This window comes from Manis pentadactyla, chromosome 6 (genome assembly GCF_030020395.1).
Source record: "Manis pentadactyla isolate mManPen7 chromosome 6, mManPen7.hap1, whole genome shotgun sequence".
NCBI lineage: Eukaryota > Metazoa > Chordata > Mammalia > Pholidota > Manidae > Manis > Manis pentadactyla.
Genome location: NC_080024.1, coordinates 103,564,754 through 103,589,298, shown reverse-complemented (window position 1 = coordinate 103,589,298; position 24,545 = coordinate 103,564,754). Strand labels below are relative to the sequence as shown.

The following is a 24,545-nucleotide window of genomic DNA, read 5'->3' as shown; positions in this document are numbered from 1 at the left end:
ATTAAGGTATGTGATTGGTACAAGGACAGAAAAAGAGATGGACAGAACAGAACACAATTGAGAAACAGAGTCACACTTACCTTATTTACAACAAAGCAACGGACATTCAATGGGTATAAATGATCTTTCCAACAAATGGTACTGCTATCAATTGAGTATCACACAAACAAAAAAATGAATCTTAACTTCAAGCTCAGATCATACACAACTTTAATTTGCAATGCATCATAAATAAACTTTTAGAAGAAAACACTGCATATTTTCATGACCTTGATACAAGATATTTCTTAAACAACATACAGAAGTAAAAAAATGATAAAACTCTTGTGCAATGATAGCATTGCTCTATAGCTGGACTGTTAGCAGTACTTAGAAGAACTGGTCAAAATTCACCCATTTATACAATTGAATACATTTTATTATATGTGATTTATACCTAAAATGTCACTTCCACAAGATATCCCTGGCCACCAGAACAACCAGGCCCATTATCTGCTCCCACATTCCTAGATGCCCTTCCTTTTAGTATTTACTACAACTGCCATTTGAAATGTTTGTGTAATTAATCAATGTCTGTCTACTGCACAATATGTTAAGTTCTATAAGGAATGGGTCCATGATTGTTATTTGCTTATCACTGCAGACCCCAATCATCTAGTATATAGATGATATAAATATAAACACATTTCAAAATTAAATTAGGGACCAGTATCTTTGTGGTAACTTTCATAATGTTTTTTAAATGTCAAAATTGCCTTAACTATCTCTACATTAACATTTAGAAGTCTACAGGACATCTCAAATTTAAAATCTACAACACCGAATCCTGTATGCCCACCTCCCTGCTCAAATCCATTTATCCAACAGTCTCAGTTGATGGCAATTCCATCTTTCTAGTTGCTCTGCTGAAAACCATGGGGTCATCCTTGACACCTCTCTTCTTCTCATGTTCCGCCCCACCACTTTCACTTTTCAGTATATCCCTTGGGCTCTACCTTTAAATATACCCTCTATTTGACCACTTCTACTACCACCTCCTCTGCTACCAGTCTAGTAACAAGCCACCTTCACATATCTCTCATGCTGATTACTCCAGTAGCCTACTTGATTCCCTGCTTCAAACCATGCTCCTCTATAATAATTCTCCGCACAGTAATCAAAATGAGTTTTTAAAAAATGTATCAATTATTCTGAACAAAATCCTCTAAAAGATTCCAATTTCAGAGTGAAAATCAAGGTCCTTGCAAGAGTCTACACGTAAGATCTGTCCACACAAATTCGTTACTTTATTGTTAAAGCTACAACCCCCTTCATGTTCCTTGATAAAGTCAGGCAGAGTTTCACTCCAGGACCTTTCCACTGCTTGTTTCCTGCCTAAAACACTCTTCCTCGAGTCTGCGCAAATACCACCTTCTCAATGAGGTCTGCCCTGACCACTCTATTTCATATTGTAAATTCCATTCCCCTGCCTCCAGCATTCCCAGTACATATCTCCATGCTCTGTTTTTCTTTTCCCTTTTTCATAGCTCTTATCATCTTCTAACAAACTACATGATTTAATCATTTATTATGCCTGCCTTGCTTGGTAGAACATAAAATCCAAGAGAGCAGGAATATGTGTCTGTTTTGTTCACTGATGTTTCAAAAAGTAGCTAAGTACAGCCTGAACACATAGTAGGCATTTAATATTTAGTAAATAAATGAACTCTCAAATTTAAATGAATCACTGTGAAACTAAATTTTGACTATAAGACTATTCAGTGTTTCTTTAAAATATAAGAATATCACAGCAAAATTTAATTTTTAGTTTAATAACTTTTCATCTACACAACCTTTGTTGGTATAACTAGCATTAATATAGTTCCCCACAAGGAGGCACTAAAATGACACACAGAAATAGATTTAAAAATAATTATTACTCAAAATAGGAGATATATATTTACATAAAATGTGATGAAAAGTTAATAGCTCACTTACATCTATTAACTATATGTATTAAGTCATCTATGTGTAGATGACTATACATACAAATGAAAGAGCTTTGATTAGGTAACTCAGAATGGATCCAAAAGCCCCTTCAGTATCATGTTTGCCTTACTTCCAAGTCCTAAGTCAGTCTTCCAAAAATAAATTCTACACATATCTGAAACCATTTAAGAAGATCTCCTTGATTTTTCACTCATTACCATGAAAAATTCCAGAATGCCACCATGGGTAGCCTTAAATTTATGCAGGCATTTGACCTTACCACTCCATTTCCTCAATTTAATAATCTCAATTGTTATTATGTCATCTTGTTCCAAAAAAGATAGCTAATACAGAATTCAATCTTACTATAAAACCTGACCAGTTGAACTTCCATAACAAGTATCTCCCACCTACTTCACAACACAATGACTCTCTAGACTTCCTAAGAAATAGGCCCAAGAGTGATTCACGTACTAACAATACTCTCTCCACAGTTTTAGTAAAAAGTTCCCCATTAAATTCGACCTTTATTTTATGAAAAAGCAAACACTCCCACCGTACCAAACCCAACATTAGATTATCTCGGCTCTTAAAAACTAATTCTACCTGACCCTGATGACGTTTATTACTACACAGTCACACCAGATCCCTATAATCTTAAAGAATAAAAAGTAAATGCTTTCCAGACCAGAATTCTCTGGAATATACTTAAAAAATAAACCCAATTAAATTCCCTCCTGAAACATAGAGAGACAGGACTCTAAGCCTTTCTTAGGTTGTATTAATACCATCTATTAGGAAACAGAAAGATATATTTGTTTAATCTTGAATTTATTTTTAAATTATTTTTAAATCTATACCAATCTGACTACATTACAAAGTAATGTGTAATCATTATAAAAATAGAAACAATGCAAATGGGAACCACTGCTAAAAGCCTGATACACATACCTCTAGAAACTTTTTAAAAACTCATCTACAGGTATATATATGTATAGCTTTTTAAGTACAGTCACACTATCCTGTGATATCTTTTATTCTACTGTAGGCATTATCCTTTATATTTATATGCATATATATATATATATAAAATTCAACCTCACTCAAAAGTATAGAATTCAACCATTTAAGCTGTAGCAGTTTGAAACTACCCTCAATACTGATTTGTTCAGTTTGTTTCGCTAATATAAAAAATCTTTTAGAGCCTTGTAAAAATACTCTGTGTTTATTACATGCAAGACTGGTTACGTAATTTCCAACACTTGGTTTCTTTTCTTTCTTAGATACATAGCAAAGAAATTCTTCTCCTTGCAGAGGTGAGCTAGATATATTATTTTCAATTAATGACAAAGGAACAATATTTGGATTCTCTAGTACATCTGGAAGCTACATTCACTCATTTGACATAGTTCAGCAAAATAATTTACACACATACAAAAACACTTATAACCTCAACATAATAAAGGCCATCTATGAAAAACCCACAGCCAACATTATATTGAATAGCGAGAAGCTGAAAGCATTTCCGCTGAGATCGGGAACTAGACAGGGATGCCCACTCTCCCCACTGTTATTTAACATTGTACTAGAGGTCCTAGCCACGGCAATCAGACAAAACAAAAAAATACAAGGAATCCAGATTGGCAAAGAAGAAGTCAAACTGTCACTATTTGCAGATGACATGATACTGTACATAAAAAACCCTAAAGACTCCACCCCAGAACTACTAGAACTGATATCGGAATACAGCAAAGTTGCAGGATACAAAATCAACACACAGAAATCTGTGGCTTTCCTATATACCAACAATGAACCAACAGAAAGAGAAATCAGGAAAACAACTCCATTCACAATTGCATCAAAAAAAAATAAAATACCTAGGAATAAACCTAACCAAAGAAGTGAAAGACTTATATTCTGAAAACTACAAGTCACTCTTAAAAGAAATTAAAGGGGACACTAACAGATGGAAACGCATCCCATGCTCATGGCTAGGAAGAATTAATATCGTCAAAATGGCCATCCTGCCCAAAGCAATATACAGATTTGATGCAATCCCTATGAAACTACCAGCAACATTCTTCAATGAACTGGATCAAATAATTCAAAAATTCATATGGAACCACCAAAGACCCCGAATAGCCAAAGCAATCCTGAGAAAGAAGAATAAAGTAGGGGGGATCTCACTCCCCAACTTCAAGCTCTATTATAAAGCCATAGTAATCAAGACAATTTGGTACTGGCACAAGAACAGAGCCACAGACCAATGGAACAGACTAGAGAATCCAGACATTAACTCAGACATATATGGTCAATTAATATTTGATAAAGGAGCCATGGACATACAATGGCGAAATGACAGTCTCTTCAACAGATGGTGCTGGCAAAACTGGACAGCTACATGTAGGAGAATGAAACTGGACCATCGTCTAACCCCATATACAAAAGTAAACTCAAAATGGATCAAAGACCTGAATGTAAGTCATGAAACCATTAAACTCTTGGAAGAAAACATAGGCACAAACCTCTTAGACATAAACATGAGTGACCTCTTCTTGAACATATCTCCCCGGGCAAGGAAAACAACAGCAAAAATGAGTAAGTGGGACTATATTAAGCTGAAAAGCTTCTGTACAGCAAAAGACACCATCAATAGAACAAAAAGAAACCCTACAGTATGGGAGAATATCTTTGAAAATGACACATCCGATAAAGGCTTGACGTCCAGAATATATAAAGAGCTCACACGCCTCAACAAACAAAAAACAAATAACCCAATTAAAAAATGGGCAGAGGAACTGAACAGACAGTTCTCCAAAAAAGAAATACAGATGGCCAACAGACACATTAAAGATGCTCCACATCGCTAATTATCAGAGAAATGCAAATTAAAACTACAATGAGGTATCACCTCACACCAGTAAGGATGGCTGCCATCCAAAAGACAAACAACAACAAATGTTGGCGAGGCTGTGGAGAAAGGGGAACCCTCCTACACTGCTGGTGGGAATGTAAGTTAGTTCAACCATTGTGGAAAGCAGTATGGAGGTACATCAAAATGCTCAAAACAGACCTACCATTTGACCCAGGAATTGCACTCCTAGGAATTTACCCTAAGAATGCAGCAATCAAGTATGAGAAAGATCAGTGCACCCCTATGTTTATCGCAGCACTATTTACAATAGCCAAGAATTGGAAGCAACCTAAATGTCCATCGATAGATGAATGGATAAAGAAGATGTGGTACATATACACAATGGAATACTACTCAGCCATAAGAAAAGGGCAAATCCAACCATTTGCAGCAACATGGATGGAGCTGGAGGGTATTTTGCTCAGTGAAACAAGCCAAGCAGAGAAAGAGAAATACCAAATGATTTCACTCATCTGTGGAATACAAGAACAAAGGAAAAACTGAAGGAGCAAAACAGCAGCAGAATCACAGAACTCAAGAATGGACTAACAGGTACCAAAGGGAAAGGGACTGGGGAGGATGGGTGGGTAGGGAGGGATAAGGGGGGGAGAAGTAGGGGGGTATTAAGATTAGCATCCATAGCGGGGTGGGAGAAAGGGGAGGGCTGTACAACACAGAGAAGACAAGTAGTGATTCTACAACAGGTTGCTACGCTGATGGACAGTGACTGTAAAGGAGTATATAGGGGGGACCTGGTATAGGGGAGAGCCTAGTAAACAAAGTATTCGTCATGTAAGTGTAGATTAATGATTAAAAAAAAAAATGCAGTTCCTATGTGGTGACCTCTAATGAGTTCTACACAATGATATAAAGGACATATAAAAGTGTAGGCAAAGGGTCTGTTTGTGTTTATACAGAGGATCAAAGCCTAATTTGGCTACCCCGAAAATGAACTAAGAAACGATATGAAAGAGAACTTCCAACATCAGCACTCTCGGGAAGACTCATGCCAGAAGATGATCATCAAAAAACCCCAACAAAGATCCACGCACTGCTACAGCTGTAGATGCACTCATCCCACCAGCTCCTGGACTTGCCATGGGAATGAAGGAGATATCTAAGCTGGCCTGTGCATACAGTAAAACAACAAATTTGACTGGATCTATACTGTTGGAACTCAACCAAGAATTAGGAGAAGTGCAAATTGTAGCGCTCCAAAATCTTACAACTACAGACTATTTACTGTTAAAAGAACATATGGGATGTGAACAGTGCCCAGGAATGGGTTGTTTTAATTTGTCTGATTTTTCTCAAACTATTCAAATTCAGTTAGATAATAACCATCATATCATTGATAAGTTTTCACAAATGCCTAGGGTGCCTAACTGGTTTTCTTGGTTTCACTGGAGATGGCTGGTAATTACAGGTATGCTTTGGTTATGTAACTATACTCCTATTATGTTAATGTGTGTGCGCAATTTAAGTAGTAGCTTAAAATATATACATGCTGAAGTTACTCTACAAGAAGATATGTCAAAGAAATAATCAATCTTCCCATGTTTTCTCCCGCCTGTTACTTCTATAGCTTTTCTTCTTCCTTCCTAATTACAATGAATTCTTAAATAGAATTCGTGCCTCATATCAAATTTACCGAGTATCATAACTCCTCCAAGTGGTAAAGATACCTCAAGACAAATGCTGGGCATAGAAGCCACAGGGCATAAATATGCAAAGAAATAAAAAGCTAACCATTTCAAACAATAAGGCTTCTCTCTCACTTACCAACTTTACATTTCCCTGTATGGCCCCGGAAGATGACTGGTTAGCCAGAGACGGGTAAGATTCCTCAAGGGAGGAACAACCTAAGACAGGCACAGTCGCAGGGGGGTCATCAGGTGAGAAATTGGGGATCAACAGAGGTGAGGCTTAGAACCTCACCCCCCTGTTCTGAGAGAAATCTTCTGCATATGTGGATGTTTTATTGCCCTGGCCTAGCTTGGATTAACACATAGTCTACAGGCACACACCTGATCATCTACATTTGCTCTCTTACAACACTAAACTATGTTTTCTACCTTTATGTTGTATCTACCTACCACTTCAGCATCTTATTAAAAATAATAAAGAGAGAAATGTGGTATCCACATATAAATCAAGTATAAAAATCAAATGTGTATTCATATTTGAACTGACTGTTTATAGTTCATAATGCATGAGCAAAACCAAAAGTTTCTGTGATGACTGCCCTTGTACTGTTCACCATGTAACTTATTCACTATGTAAGAATTTGTTCTCCATGTAAGAACTTGTTCGTTATGCTTCAGAAGATTGGAGACTGACGAAAATTAGGCTTGGGGTGGATTAATGATTGTGCATTGAGCATTGACTCCCCTATACAGAATTTTATTGTTGTTAACAACCATTTGATCAATAAATATGAGAGATGCCCTAACAACAACAACCAAGAAAAAGTACACACTTCCAATTGTAAAATAAATAAGCAACCGGGATGTAATGAATAGCATAAGGAATATAGTCAAAATATTGTAACAACTTGGTATGGTGATAGCTGGTACTTAGAATTATCATGTATATAAATGTTGAATCACTGTGTTGTACACCTGAAACTAATGTAATGTAATACTGTGTGTCAACTACCCTTCAATAAAAAATAATTATCTAAAAAAAAAAAAAAAACACTTATAATATATTAATATATATATTAATATAATATATAAGAGTAATTACAATAAGTTTTATCCAATCTCTTTATATATCTGGAATATATTAGTAGTCTTCTGGATTTTATATATACTATCCAGCAAACAACATGATTTTTTCTAGGACTCTGAAAAGACAAGATAGACAACAATACATGCAAAATGCTCCCTATACAGAGAAATGTGCCCCCATTAATCAGTTCTCTACAAACTACAGGGTTACCTCCTTTGAACTCCCTAGTACTCAAGAGCAGAACTAATAACTTCTTCAGAACACTGTCTTTCAAATACACTTTAAATATATAGTACTTCCAAAATGGCGTGTATTAGACTGTAGAATTATCATCTATTATCTTTAATCTCAATTATACAACTTTTGCCATATGTAGGTTTTATTTTACATTTCAAAAATTAAAATCAACAAAAGACCCTGAATAGCCAAAGCAATCCTGAGAAGGAAGAATAAAGCTCGGGGGATTATGTTCCCTGACTTCAAGCTCTACTACAAAAACACAGTAATCAAGACAATTTGGTACTGGCACAAGAACAGAACCATAGACCAATGGAACAGACTAGAGAGCCCAGATATAAACCCAACCATATATGGTCAATTAGTATACGATAAAGGAACCATGGATATACAATGGGGAAATGTCAGCCTCTTAACCTCATTACCTAAGGTAATGCAAAGCAAGGACATTCAAACAACCCTCCACAAAAAAAGCTGGACTAAATATATTTAAAATATCCTTAAAGATTTGGAAGAACAAACAAAGTAGTAAAAAATAATCAGGCCAAGAACCAGGAAAAGAAAAAATATCCAGAGAAGTAGGCCTAAACTTGCGGGGTACAGCTGCTGTGGGCATATTAGACAACCTAAAACACCAGTTGAGAATTCTCAAAGCTGAAGAAAGACATCAATCCACAGATTTCAGAAATTTCAACAAACATCAACAAGGATAAATAAAAAGAAATCCACATCTAAGACATCATAGTAAAAATGTAGAAAACTCTAGACAATGCAAAAAAAACTTCAACACGAAGAAAACAGATTACCTTCAAAATAGTAACATTCACACTGACAACTGAATTTGCAATAGATACAAGCCAGAAAACAATAGAATGATGAATTTAATGTGCTAACATGTCAACCTAGACTCTCCCCTAGCAAAAACATCCTTTAAGAATGATGGTGAAATAAAGGCATTTTCAGATCACCAGAACAACATAAAAACCCATAGGTATTTGTCACCAGCAAACTGGTACTAAAAGGAAATGCTGAAAAACATTCTTCAAGGAGAAAGAAAAAAATTATCAGAGATGAATGGTTGTAAACGAATGAAGGAATGAGAAACTTCAGAAATGGTAACAATGACAACAACTCTAGTGAATACTAGCTTTAAAAAAAAGTTATAACTGTCATTTTTGAGTAAACATACAGAAATTTAAAATGCGTAACAACTAAGTCACTAAAGGAATGAATGGGAATAAAGTATCTGAAGATCCTTGAATTTTCTGGGCTACGTATTATAAACTGCACAATAAGTATACTAAGAATATAGAAAAATAGTAAATATATAAGTATATAATGACCAAACTAGCACAGAAAAAAAAGGAATAAAAAAATAATTAATTATAAGGAAGACAAAAAGACAGAAAAAAGGAATGTACAACAAATGAGACAAACAGAAAGTGCACTTACTTACAATGGTAGGTTTAAACTCATATGAGTGATTAGTTCAATATAAATGGATTTGATGTTCCAATTAAGACAAAGATTGCTAGCCTGGATTTTTTTAAAAATCTACTTGCTGCTCATAAAACATATCTCTAACACAAGGAAACAGGTTGATATACCATGCAAACACTACAGAAAGCTGACTGATTTACACTAATATCAGAATAAGTAGACATAATGGCAAAAAACATTATTAAAAAGGGATACTTCATAATGACAAATATTATAAAGAATCTGAAGGCTATAACATTTCAAAAATATCATGCACCTAATACTGCTACAAAATGTATTAAGTAAAAATTTTAAAAGAGTTAATCCCACTATTACACATGTACATTTTAAACATACATCTCTCAGTAACTGATAGAAAAAGATTGGAAAGGTTTAAAAAAATCGGTAATGCTAAAAAAGATTAAAATAAAATGACCAAACAGTGACTGTAATGGGGTTTGTGGGGGGCACTTGGTGAAGGGGGGAGCCTAGTAAACATAATGTTCCTCATGTTATTGTAGATTAATGATACCAAAGTAAAAAAAATATAAAAAATAAAAAAAACAAGGTGACCACATTTGACCTAATAAACATATATAGGACACTGCACTCAGGAATTAAATACGTTCTTTTTAAATATACATGGAACATTTGTAAAAACTGACCATATGCTGCACCATAAAACAAATCTCCAATAATTCCAAAGAACTGAAATCATATAAAATGTTATATAAATACAATGCAATGAAGCCAGAAATAACTAAGAAAAATAAAATGATAAAATTTCCATGTTTGGAAACTAAAACATGTATTTATTAACCCATGTGTAAAGAAGAAATAATAATGAAAATTAGAAAATATTTAGAACTGAATAAATATAGATATACTCCATATAAGAACTATGATTAGAGGAAAATTTATGCCCTTTAGTGCACTTATTAGTATGGTAGGATGAAAACTGATGAAGTAAGCATTCATCCCAAAACTCAGAAAATAAACAGCAAAATAAAAGAGAAACAGAGAAAGAAATAATAAAGATGAGAAATTAAAACACAAACCATACAAAAGAGAAGTGGTTCACAAAGTATGGTTTTCAAGACTCTTTTAAGGAAGTTCAAAAGGTCAAAACTATTTCTATAATAATACTAAGATGATATACTGTAAATCAGTGTATTATTGACTGTCAGACTAGCAGTTAAAAAGAAGAAAAAATCATTTTCACTTAAGGATGTCCTTGATGAAGCAGTAAAAATCAATCATTTAATAAATTCTCCATATCAGTTAAACGTCCTGTGTGAAAAAATGAGGGAATAATAAACATATCTGTTGCAAATCAAAGAGAAAAAGCACTTTGTGTCTGAGTTGCTCACAGGTCTAGATACAGTTTTCATGAAAACCCATTTTTGCTTGAAATAACAATTGCTAGACAAACAATACTTATGCAGGCTTGGGAATTTGGCAGACACTTTCTCAAAAATGAACATAGGCTAAAAAACAAATAACAGTGTTTGCTGCCAATGATCAAATTTGACTTTTCAAGCAAGAACCGGGAATTTGCCAAACTTTTCTCTATTGTCTTCGGTTTGACAGTATCCCAATACTTAGAGACTTTTCTGATGAGATTGGTGGGGATTTCAACAAATGTGGGTTTCAGCATCTTAAAATGAACTATGTCAACATGTGGAAGATGTGCATCACTCAGTGGATCTGTATCTTCTGAATGACCAAAATATGATGCTACAAAACCATGCATGATTAAAAAGATCCATCCAAAATGCAAGACAGATCAATTGAACCTTAACTTAGTATACCAAAATAAGAAAAATGTATCAATACAGTTTTAGATTCTGCACTGCAACTAATCTTTAAAAAAACACGTGTTACCATCAGCTGTACTACCAAAGATTATCCACAACTATCTGAAAAGGCTATTAAGATGTTTTTTCATTTTCCAATTCCATATCTGTGTGAGACTGGATTTTATTCTATGTCAACCAATATATTAAGTTAGATTGAATTCAGAAGAAGATATGAGAATACAGTTGTTTTCTAGTAAACAAGACTTTAAAAGAAATTTGCAAATTTTGATCACTGCCATTCATGTCACTAAATTTGTTCAAAAGATACTTTTTCTTTGAATATTATTCATATTAACATGCAATGGGTTTATCACTTTATCTTAAACTACTGAATACTTTTTAATTTTTCTAGCTGTACTGTAAAAACTGAGAAAATTTTCCAAATATATTAATATATATAATTCACATAAAGTTCATCAGTCTTCAATCATTCATAAGTATAACGGGGTTCTGGGAACAAATAGTTTGAGAAATGCTTTAACAGAGAAAGATCAAAGCCAAAATCGATTCGTTGAAGACTAAAAAGAAGCATAATAAACATCTGGCAAGACAGATGAAAAAAATGTCTTAAAGAAAAGGCACAAATAAAGTATGTTAAAAAGAAAATACCACCCCAGATCCTGAGGACATTAAAAAGATACAATTATTTCATGAATTTTATGCCAATAAATTTGAAAATTCAAATAAAATACTAAAAAGCACAATTTTCCAAAACAGGCAACTCATAAAATATAGAAAAATAAAAGTTGTCCTATGAAATTGAGTAAGTAAATAAAAGCCTTCTTAAGAAGAAAATTCCAGGCCCAAATGGCTTTTCTAAAGAATTACACCAATCTTTTAAGAAATAGCAGCTCTACTATGTAAATTCTTTCAGATAAGAAAAACTAGGAAAATTTTCCAGCTCATTTTACAAAGCCAGCATAACTTCAAAATAAAAACCAGACAAAGGCATTATAAGAAATGAAAATTAAGGGTCAATTACACTCATGGACACAGACATAAAACACTTGACCAAAATTTTAACAAACTGAATACAGCAATTTTTTTTTAAGTATCATGACCCAATAGGGTCATGAAAAAGTAGGCTGATTACAGGAAGGCAAAACTGAGCATTAAAAAGTAAATCAATGTAATTTACCACATTAACAGATTAAAGAAGAAAAAACTTATGATCATCTCATTAGATGCAATGAAGGTATTTAATAAACTTTAATATCCATTCAAGACATAAACTCTTAACACAACAGAAACAGATGGAAACTTCCTTAATCTGATAAAAAAGCATTTACAAAAAAACTACAACAAACATCATACTTAATGGTCAAACAGTGAAAGCTTTCCCTTTGTGATCAGGAACAAGACAAGGATGTCCTCTATCACCACTTCTAATCAGTAATGTACTGGAGGTCATAGCCAGAGAAGTAAGGCAAGAGAAAGAAATAAAAGGTATAAGGATTGGCAAGAAAAAGCAAAACTCACTATTCACAAATCATATGTTCGTGAATACAGAAAACTGGAAGTATCTACAGAGAAATTTTTAGAAATAGGAGTTGGAACAAGACTGTGAAATTAAAAATCAATTGCATTTCCCTGTAAACAGCAACTGCAGTTAGAAAATAAAACTAAAAAAACAAAAACGCCATTTAAAATTGTCTCAAAAAATAATAAGTACTTAGCAGTAAGTCCAATGAGAGGTGTGTAAATCCTCTGCAGGGAAAAATCATAAAAGTTCACTGGCAGATATTACAGGACTAAATAAACAAAAATATATGCAATGAACATGATTTGAAATACTCAGTATTGTAAAGATATCGATTCTTCCCAAACTGATTTAAAACCAAGTTAACCTCAATAAAAATCACAAGATTATGCAGGACATGCCAATGTTTACATGTATACAGAAATGCAAAGGACTAATAGCCAAGATATTCTTGAAATAATTAGGAATAAGAATTTCTCTAATATGTATCAAGATTTATTAGATTATGACAAGAGTGACAAGTTCATGGAATTTATAAATAATAGGCTAATGGAACAGAACAGAGATCAGACACAGACCCACACATACATGGACATCTGATATGTGATACAGGTGGTAATGATAAAATAGAGAAAAGATATTTTGCTTTTCCGATAAATAAATCTGAACTTTCCATATGAAAACAAATGAAATTTAACTTACTCCTCACACTATTCACAAAAATAAATTCTACCTAGCTGGTAATCAAATTCATGGCAATAATCTTACATAAAGTATTATTTCAGATTCAAAACAAAACTTATTGATTATATAGGCCTACTAGGATGTATCTTGAAGACAAGCATCTTATTGTTAGTGGTAATCTTGGTATTTTTACATTAGAATTACTTTATGTAAGTAGTAATATAAAGCAAATAAGCAACTATAATAATGTCAGTAAGGTACTAAGATTTTTAGAGTAATACAGAAGAGATACTAACACATAAAATCAAATCTAAGTAAAAAACCTTTCCTGAAATAGAAGTACGACTAATTCAGCATTTTACTTCTTTTTCTAAAAAATGTCTTTACTAGTTCTATCCACTGAAACTACCTAGAAAAGATGAAAACACAGTATTAATGAATCCTCCAAAAACACAAATTGTGTTCTCTAAATACCTATTTCCACTGAAAAAGTACTGCTTAAAGAAATAGCTTGGCCAGAAGAGTTCTGGACATAAAATATAACCACCCTGTGGACAGTGACTGCAATGGGGTATGGGGAGGGACTAGATAATAACGGTGAATGTAATAACACTGTTTTTCTTGTGAAGCCTTCATAAGAGCGTATATCAATGATACCTTAATAAAAAAATTTTTAAGTAAAAAAAAAAATATATATATATATATATATATGTAGGTATATAATCAGTCTGATCTCTCAAATCCAGAAAGCAAAGAAGCTTGGAATCATGCCAGAAGGACACAGAAACCAAATGAAGAGGCTCCCACTGACCAAAGACAAGGTAACTTAAGCGTCCAAAAGAATGACTGCAACAGACTTTAACCCACTAAAAATATAAAAATCTGTAAGTTTGGATGATGATAAAATAAAAAGCACTGGTCACCTTTGCAGGTTGCTGGGAACCAACTCATTATTCTGAAAACTGATGAAAGGATAGAATCAAGCCTTTATTGTAACTTTCATATAGGAACTCTCCATTTCAATGTAATCCAGTATTTGATGGAAGACTTTCTTTTTAAAAGAAATATAACAGCAGCAGATGCACAGACTCCAAGAAGGGACTAGCGGTTACCAAAGGGAAGGGTGTGGGGAGGAAGATCAAAGGGCATTCTGATTAGCACACATAATGTAGAGGGGCACAGGGAAGGCAGCATAGCACAAAGAAAACAAGTGGTGACTCTACAGCATGTTACTACACTGATCAACAGTGACTGCAGTGGGGTGTGGTGAGAGGGCTTAATATAGATGAATGTAGTAACCACAATGTTGCTCATGCGAAACCTTCGTAAGACTGTGTTATCAATGATATCTTAATTTTTTAAAAAAGAAATATAACTAATAACATGCTAGAGGAACTGTAAAATGAGAAATTCATTATTCCATGATTCTAAAATGAAATACAGGCCTGGTCAACAAGCATCAATGATTGCTAAACCCACTATGTGGACAGTTGATGGGGAACTTTCTAATAGATTGATCAGCCTGGTGTCTACTGTACCCACTGAGCAATCTTAATATTACTAAAAATGGAACAACCAAACATGTTCTTCTTCATGAGATACCATAGGCAATACACAGCACCAAGAATGGAAAGACTCTAACACAAAATCAAACCTAACTCCAATCAAGACCACGAGTTACAATTTATAGGAAATAAGAGAGATGAGATGGAAGAACATGTTAAAGGACCGTGAGGATACAATCAGCCAAATCCAGAATGTGAGAAATTCTGTAAGGTAATCACCCAGTTTCTTCAACAAATAAATGGAGAATAAAAAAGATAAACTCATATAGATTAAAAGAGACTTAAAACACATTACCAACCAATGTAACACGTGGACTTTGTGTGCATTCTGTGGCAAACCATCGTTAAAACACTTACAATTTTTTAAATAATCAGTGAAAATTGAAAATGCCTGGATATTATAAGACATTAAGAAATTTGGTTAATTTTGTTGAGTGAGTGATAGTCCTTATCTGCTACGGATGCATACTGAAGTATTTACTGATGAAATTATATGATGTCTGGGATTTGCTTTGACATATTACAAACTTATTTACAAATTGTACAGTAGCAAATTAAATAAATAAGGTATGTGGGTGTGTGGGTGGACAGATGGATAGAACTTCCTCAAGGAAGGAATCAATTATAGGTGAATTCTTTCAAATCACATAAGGCAAAACAATAAAGTTTTAAGATCATATAGGAAAATACCTTCATGTTTTCAGAGGAAGGCAGGATTTACTAAACAAAATTTAAAAAACACTCAACAAAAATGTGTTATACCATACATAACTATAAAGATTGTCTACTTCACACTATTTTAAAGGTACTTACTGCTGGTAAAAGAGACTGCATATTTTGATTAGAATCTGCTATTGTAGCAAGGTAGACCAAGTTTGTATGCAACATCTGCTGATACCTATTGGAATGAAACAAACATCCACATTAAAAATAATTTTCTTCCTATTTGCTTAAAAACAAACAGCATTCTAGTTACTTCTCAAGTTTAATAAAATATTTGTTACCTAAACATCAACAGCACTTCAAATTTTTCCTAGTTCCTCTGAATAATGATTCCCAATACATTCGAAGAGAATAAACAAGTATCTTACCATGTGCTAGCCATCGCTGTAATTGTTTTATATACTTACATATCTCATTTAATCCTCAAAACAACACTATGAGGTAAAATCTTATTTTCTCCATTTTACAGATGACTAAACTGAAGTTTAGGAAAGTTAACTCACACAAGATTGCATAGCTTAGTAATGAAATAACATGACATACACTGGCTACATACACAGTACATATAAGCTTTTCCAAAGATCTAGAATGAGGGAATTCAAAGAAACTGGTAAGTTTCCCTCTGCCATTTTCATGTTGCCAAAAACTTCAAACCCAGGAACAGTCAACATACTACACTAAAATGTCAGAAAGAAGGAGGAACCACACATTTTTTTCCTTCTCACTCCCGTAGCAGTGACTGATAATTGATTCCCACTGTGGTTACACTGCCCATCTATTAGGACTCAACAGATAAGAGAAGACAATAAATAGGTGTTTCCAATTACAAAAAAATTACATGCTAAAGCACAGAGATAGAGGAAATAATAAGATACCAACACTATTAAGGATTAACTTTAAAAGTTATGCAGGTTCTCAATAGTACACTGAAGTGGTTGAACATGTTTACTGTGATCTTACTTATGGAATTAATTTGCTAAACCTCTCTTCATAATTTTAGAAACTGAGGCAAAACCAGATTAAAATTAGTAGTTATCCAATTACCAGTGTTCGTTAACCCCCAAAATAAAAACTTAAATCCTGCATCAAATTGTTAGTTTTAGAATTTTATTTACTAATAAATACTAGACACAAATTAAAATAATGAAAGTAAGTCAGAAGAACTTTATTCAGCTAAATAAAGTCTTCTAATATAGCTCCCTGGTGAAGTAGTTCTCTAAAACAGACACCATGAAAGGAATTCTAATAAAATATTTGCTGCATTATTTTTTTCCTATTAGAAACAAATTGTTTCACTACTTTTTTCTGACTAGGGAAAAAAATCTTCTTTCTCACCTTAGTTTCCTACTTTAACAAGTTTATGCTCTTCTTTGGTTTACTTTTTACAGACATACTGAGTATATACATACAGATATAACATACAAAGAACCACACACATTTAATGTGCACAATGCGGTGAGTCTGGACGAATATAAAACCTGTAATACCATCACCACAATCAAGGGAAGAAACATACCTAACACCTTCCAAAGTGTCCTTGTGTCCCTTTTTGTTTTTGGCTTAAAACTAAGTCTATGCTCTTAATACTCCTGCTCACATATACACTATTGCTCAATCGACATGATATATTGTTATAGTGATCCTTATATAAACAAGGACCACAATTTATTACCTCGAATTGAGTTCTTCATAATGATTAATTTTGTTATTCAAATTCTTCAAACAGCACTATAAGCACCACTAGCTGGAACCATTTCACAGTTCCACATAAATCTTGAATGAAATTTAAGACAGGGTTCCACAATCTTGCCATTTTTTTAAAACCAACCAGCCATTATTAATTAGAAGACATAATCCACTTCATCTACTCCACTCCTTCAAGTTTTCCTTTTCTTCTCTGAGTATTTGTACGGCTTCCTTACACTCATGTATGAGATTTGCTGGCCACCCTATCAAAAATAAAAATACTAAACCTTACTGAGAATTATGGTTTACTCATGACCCTTTAAGATTTTAGTAATGCTGCTTAGGACTAAAGAAACCAATGTTAAAATACAGTTTAATCTGTCTCGCTCTTAAGGCCTCATTTGTAAAGTAATAGGAGTTAGAGTATATCTCTAACGTCCCTTCGGAGTTCTAAAAATCTATAAATACACCGTCTTTTAAGGAGTGCTTTAAGACATTTCCCCTATCATCAATCAAATCTTTTAACTTTTAGTTCTGAAATAATTTCAAACTTACAGTTTCAAGAATAGTATCAAGAACTCTGCAGTATCTTTCTTCCATATTCCCATCATTAGCATTTTGTGTATCTTGTTCCATCTCTAAACACACATGCCAACACACACATGCAAGCACACACATGTGAGTCAGTGTACAGAACCAACATCAGTGTCAACTTCCCAAAAACAAAAACATTCCCGTATATAATCACAGTACAACGATCATTATGAGGACATTAATACTGATACAGTATTACCTTCTAATCCACAGAACCCATTCAAATTTCTCTAATTGCCCTAATAGCCCCAAATCTTTTTACCTAATGTAAGGTAGTAAGTAAAAATGATTATTTTTAACTGGACTTTTCTAACTTCAGTAGGTTTTCTTTTCTGTAAAATTGCAGTATTTTCACAGAATTCATCAAATTAGCTTATTCTAAGATCATTCAAGGCTCAAAGAGAACATTAATGAAAAGATAGTATGTACTCATATTCTTTTAAAGTTTGTTTATATGTCACCTAGAAAGCAATAGGCAAATATTGTAGAATAATCTAGCTTCAGCTAAGACTATTAAAATGACAGTAGATTCTTCTATAAATATTAAAGAAAATATTTTCCTAAGAAACTTTTTATTTATTCTATAAATACTACTAGAGTTTTACACTGAAGCAGTTTACTTTGTTAATGTATATGCTTTACTTTTAAACCACTATAGTTTAATAAAGAAAACCAACTATATATAAGCTAAGGGCAGATGTAAAACATACTCAGTATTTTACGTCTGGTGACAGGAACTTCCTACTACTAATAAATATTACAAAACATCCATAATTACTGGTTTAGTAAATGAGAGGCAGTCCACTTCCTAGGAATTCCACTAAGAGCCACTACATCAATTACTTTGAATAAGGTAATAACCGCTATTAAATTTACTGACATAATTAAAAAATGAATCTGAAAAGTCACATTTCATTCCAATACACAATAAGGAGATGATCATATACACACAAAAACTTGAGAATATAAAGATTAAAACGGTATAAACTTTTGACTAGAGTTGGAAAAGTTAGTTCCAGATCTAAACATTTCCTATCCGTGTTATGTACTTCTGGGTCCTTTAAGAGACCAAACTAGTCCTATGCCACAGAATCCCTTGGCTCTAACTGGTATTTTAAAAAGCCATAGGTGAAAATGATTATTCTAATCAGAGCCTCTCAACTTTTATCCCATGGACACCTTGAGGTAGTGCTCTCTGTAACACTGCTGACTGACCATCCATAGTTAACCAAGGAAAGCAGATCAGCTTGTTAACTTTTTTAAAAGAATATTTTCAAATATAAACAGACAAGATTCATCAAAGAAACAATATTCGTAAAAGAAATGGAAATGGTCATATAAGATGTAATGTACTAGCACTCACACCTTTTTAGGGATGAGTTTAGGTTTAGTTTTTAGCATTTGCCAAAAAAAGAATCAAGATTTAAGAAACAGGTGATTCCAAACTGGGGTAGAAAAATGTACAAGATGAGCCTAGAACATTTTGTTTGCAATAAGAAAATGCTCATAAAATAATCGAGACATATCAAAAAGCTTGATGAGCTTCCAGTGGACAACTGGGACAATTTGAGAAAGAAAGTAAATAATACAGCAACAGTACTGTAACATAAAGAATACAAGAATTCATTAAGTCCAGGTATATATATATATATATGAATGAATGAATGAATGGGGGGCAGGTGATGGGAAATGTCCTCCTTACAGTATGATTCCAAGTAAAAAATGTAAAGGAAATAATAGACTCAGTCACCATTTGACAAGCACCACAGTAATAACTGTTTCAGCCAAGAGTTATTGGTGGACACTCTAATTACTGTATGGAAGCTAGCATGTCTGTCTCAAGTTATCTCCCCAGCAAGGTACAGGTGAATTATAAAGGAAAAAAATAGTGATTTACAGTAGAGAAAGTCACATGCACTACTTTAACTAAGTGATCAAAGTCACAACTTTTGGGACAAATCCTTTTTGGGGGCTAGTTAAGGATGCACTGAGGACACAACATCACAACTGTGATACTCCTGCCAAAAGGGCCTGATGTGACCCTAATCAAGAGGGAACACCAGTCAAGACCCCAAAATGAAGGACATTCCACAAAGCAACTGCTTTGTACTCTCAACAATGACATCATGAAAGGTTACAGAAACACTGAAGACAAGTTCCAGGTTTAAGTGTACTCAAAAGACATATGACAACTAAATGCAACATCTGACCCTGCACTGGACCTTGGACCTAAAAAATACACTATTGGGACAGCTGGCAAAATTTTAAAAAAGGTCTGAAGCTTAGGTAATAATATTGCATTCTTTATTTTAGCAATTATATTGATTACTTATGAATGTGTTCTTGTTTTTATATAATATATACCACCAAAGTTATTGAACATAAGAGAGAATCATGTCTGCAACTTACACTCAAATGTTTAAAAAAACAGTATGGGGAAGAAATGAATTATAAAGCAGGGTAACTATCAAGTGAACATTTGAGGTATTTCAGAGAAAGGCATACAGAATTTCCTATACATTCCTATATATTTCCTATAGAGATTTCCTAATATCTTTGCAACTTTCTCTTAAGCATGGAATTATTTCAAAATAAAGTTTTAGAAAGGTAACACTTTTCACCAACTGGATGTGCCAAAATTTTTTAAAGATGGCTGGCAGAGATTGCTGAAAAGCAAGGCTCTGAAGCCTGGTTGGAAGAAAGCAATAAAATCTTTCTGCAGGGTGATTTGGCAATTCCGCATGGTCACTGACGCAGCCATTTCATTTATAAAATTCTAACCTGTTAAAAACAAAACATCTATCGCAATGTCTTTATACAGATATAAGTGCCTATGTGTAAAGGCTCTGAAAAACGTTGGAAGGATAGGTACTAAACCACTAAAAGTAGTTTCCCCTGTGGAGAAGAGATGCGAATGAGAAGTAAAAGGTGACTTCCTCCTATTTCTACAAAAGTTTTTACTTTATGATTTCCTTTTTACAATGACCAATACTTTTTCAATTCAAAAGTAATTTTAAATAAAGGTGAAAAACAAAAAGTAATGGAGAGAGAGACTCAAAATTAGATAAAGGGTGAATCAAGTGAGAACAAGAGACCACCACAGCATGAAAGCCTAGCAGAGCAAGAGCCAGTGTTGCTGGGAAAATCTTCTTAAGAGCAGAACAGAGATGTCTAGTAAAGACACATGTGTCTCAAAGCAATGATGAAAATAAAATATTCTAGAGCTGTGTGGTATGATACGATAGTTACATGACCCACTGAAATGTGGCTGATCCAAAATGATGTGTAAGATACACAATGGATTTCAAAGCTTAGTATGAGACAAAGAATGCAAACTATCCGATTAATATTTTTATATTGATTATATGTTATAGTGATATTATTTTAGAAGTAATGGGTTAAATAAAGTACATTACTAAAATTCTGTTTCTTTTTACTTCTTTAATGTGCCTATTAACAAATGTAAAATTACATATGTGGCTCGTAATATATTTCTCTTGGACAGTGCTGTTATAGAAATACTTGACAAAATATTTAACTTACTCCACTACATTGGATTTTATTAGGGGATACAGTTTACTTCAGACACATCACTTCAAAATAATAACTTTAGCTATTATCAATGATAACCAATTATCTCTTACATACAAGTTTTGCTTTCTTAACCACACCCACAGATATAACTAAATATCCTACATATGAGAAAATCTAACTTTTTCACAAATTAAACTATACACAAATTTGAAGTCATTATTTTACAATGTGGGATAAGGAGTATAAGAAAAAACTGATACTCGATTATAAATTGGTCATGGGGATAAAAGTACAACCTAAGGAATACAGTGAGTAATACCGTAGCTTCTTTGTATATTGATATATGGTAACTACACTTATCCTGATAAGCATTTAGGAATGTACATAATTGTCAAGTCACTGTGTTGCATATCTAAAACCAATAAAATACAGTATATCAACTATATTGCAATAAAAAATCTTCAGAAAAAAGAAAAAACTGATACCCACTCCATCCCAAAGAACAATTTTTTAAAAAACAAGGGAAGTTACACAAGTTGTACAACTTATGTTCATATTTATATATAGTAGCATTATTTGTAATAGCCAAAAAGTGTAAACAACTCAAATGCCTATCAATAATGGATAAACAAAATGTGACACAGCTGCATAATGGAAGATTATTGAACAATAAAAAGTAAAGAGATTAAAAGATGGTGGCATGAGAGGAGAGACAGAGGCTTTCTCCTAAAACTGGATACAATTAGAAAATATAGTTGGCGCAACTAATCCTGAGAAACCAACAGGAAAGAGGATGGTGTCAGACTGCACACACCCGGAGAAAAGAGCAGACCTCACCGAACCAGGTAATGTACCAGAGCTGTGGCTCCGTGGGACCCGAGCCCCTCCCCCAGCCCAGCTCACCAGCGGGAGGAAGAGAAAATGAGCAGGGAGGGAGTGGAAGGCTTGGGACAGCTGAATACCTAGCTCTGGAGATCTGCTCTGGGAGCACAAACCTACAATTCATGGTGCTTTCATGAGACTCGCATGACTACCGGGTTGGAAAGTTAATACAGGCAGAGTTCCAGGGGAGACTGGGATTTCGGCTGCTTGTGGAAAGCAGGGATCCATATCCGGCTGCTCTGAGACAGAAACTTATACCTGTGTGCCCGGCCCACTGGCTCAGGCAGTGGAGACAGGCACAGCAGCAGGGAGGCAGGGAACAGCTCTTTCCTACTCCCAGGGTCCAGTACCACGCCGCTGCGACCCCCAACATTGCTTCAGGGGCTCAGCAGCTCCAGAATAGAGCTTCTGGACACTACAGGGCGCCATATACAAACATGAAACGCCAAAGGAACCTTGTCCAGAGTAAAATTATTAATACAACTGCCGAGAAAGATTTAAATGATATGGACCTCGTGACTCTTCACAAAAGGGAGTTCAAAATAAAAATCATCAACATTCTAATTGAGGTACGGAAAGACATCCAAGAACTCAGGAACGAATTCAGTTCGGAAATCCAATCGTTGAAGAGCACGATGGAGGGTATTAAAAGCAGGTAGGATACGGTGGAGTAGACAATAAATGAAATAGAAACTATAGAAGAGGAATACAAAGAAGCTGAGGCACAGACAGGAAAAAGGACCTCTAAAAATGACTGTGTGACCAATCCAAGCAGAACAATATTCACATTACAGGGATACCAGAAGAAGAAGAGAGAAAGAAAGGGATAGAAAGTGTCTTTGAGGAGGTAGTTGATGAAAACTTCCCCAATCCGGGGAAGGAGATAGTCTCTCAGGCAATGGAGATCCACAGATCTCCAAAGACAAGGGACCCAAGGAAGACAACACCAAGACACAAAGTAATTAAAAGGCAGAGGTTAAGGAGAAGGACAGACTATTAAAAGCAGCCAGAGAGAGAAATAAGATCACACACAAAGGAAAGCCCATCAAGCTAACATCAGACTTCTCAGCAGACACCTTACAGGGCATAAGGGAGTGGCATGATGTATTTAATGCCATGAAGCAGAAGGGCCTGGAACCAAGATTACTTTATCCGGCAAGATTATCATTTAAATTTGAAGGAGGGATTAAATAATTTCCAGATAAGCAAACGCTGAGAGAATTTAACTCCCACAAAACATCTCTACAGTCTATTTTGGAGGGACTACAATAGATGGAAGTGTTCCTAACGTTGAATAGCTGTTACCAGAGGTAATAAAACCACAGTAAAGAAACTAGAACAGCTAATTACAAAGCAAATGCAAAATTAAATTAACTATCCCCAAAGTCAATCAAGGGATAGACAAAAAGTACAGAATTTGATACCTAATATATAAAGAAAGAAGGAAGAAGAAAAAGGAGGAGAAATAGAAAAGAATCTTTAGCCTGTGTTTGTAACAGCATACTAAGTGACTTAAGTTAGACTCTTAGATAGTAAGGAAAGTAACCTGGAACCTTTGGTAACCACGAATCTAAAGTCTGAAATGGCAATAAGTACATACGTATCGAAAATCACCCTAAATGTAAATGGACTGAATGCACGAATCAAAAGACATAGAGTCACTGAATGGATAAAAAAACAAGACCCATCTATATGCTGCTTACAAGAGACTCACCTCAAACCCAAAGACATGCACAGACTAAAAGTCAAGGGATGGAAAAAGATATTTCATGCAAACAACAGGGAGAAAAAAGCAGGTGTTGCAGTACTAGTATCAGACAAAATAGACTTCAAAACAAAGAAAGTAATAAGAGATAAAGAAGGACATGACATAATGATAAAGGGCTCAGTCCAACAAAAGGAGATAACCATTATAAATATATATGCACCCAACACAGGAGCACCAGCATACGTGAAACAAATACTAACAGAACTAAAGGAGGAAATAGAAAGCAATGCATTCATTTTAGGAGACATCAACACACCATTCACTCTGAAAAAGGAAACATCACGACAGACCCAACAGAAATACAGAGAATTATTAGAGACTACTATGAAAATCTATATGCTAAGGAGCTGGAAAACCTAGAAGAAATGGACAACTTCCTAGAAAAATACAACCTTCCAAGACTGACCAAGGAAGAAACACAAAATCTAAACAAACCAAT

The 24,545-nt window shown here is 34.2% G+C and overlaps 1 protein-coding gene across 2 annotated transcripts in view; it reads right to left on the bottom strand.

Annotated features, from left to right (window-relative positions):
* Nucleotides 1-24,545, bottom strand: part of SS18 (SS18 subunit of BAF chromatin remodeling complex) — a 102,303-nt gene that overhangs the window by 71,917 nt on the left and 5,841 nt on the right. For both annotated transcript variants that reach the window (XM_036914258.2, XM_036914259.2), the window contains exon 3: nt 15,733-15,817. In XM_036914258.2, coding sequence (XP_036770153.1) covers nt 15,733-15,817 — 85 coding nt within the window. The remainder of the gene's footprint in view (nt 1-15,732; nt 15,818-24,545) is intronic.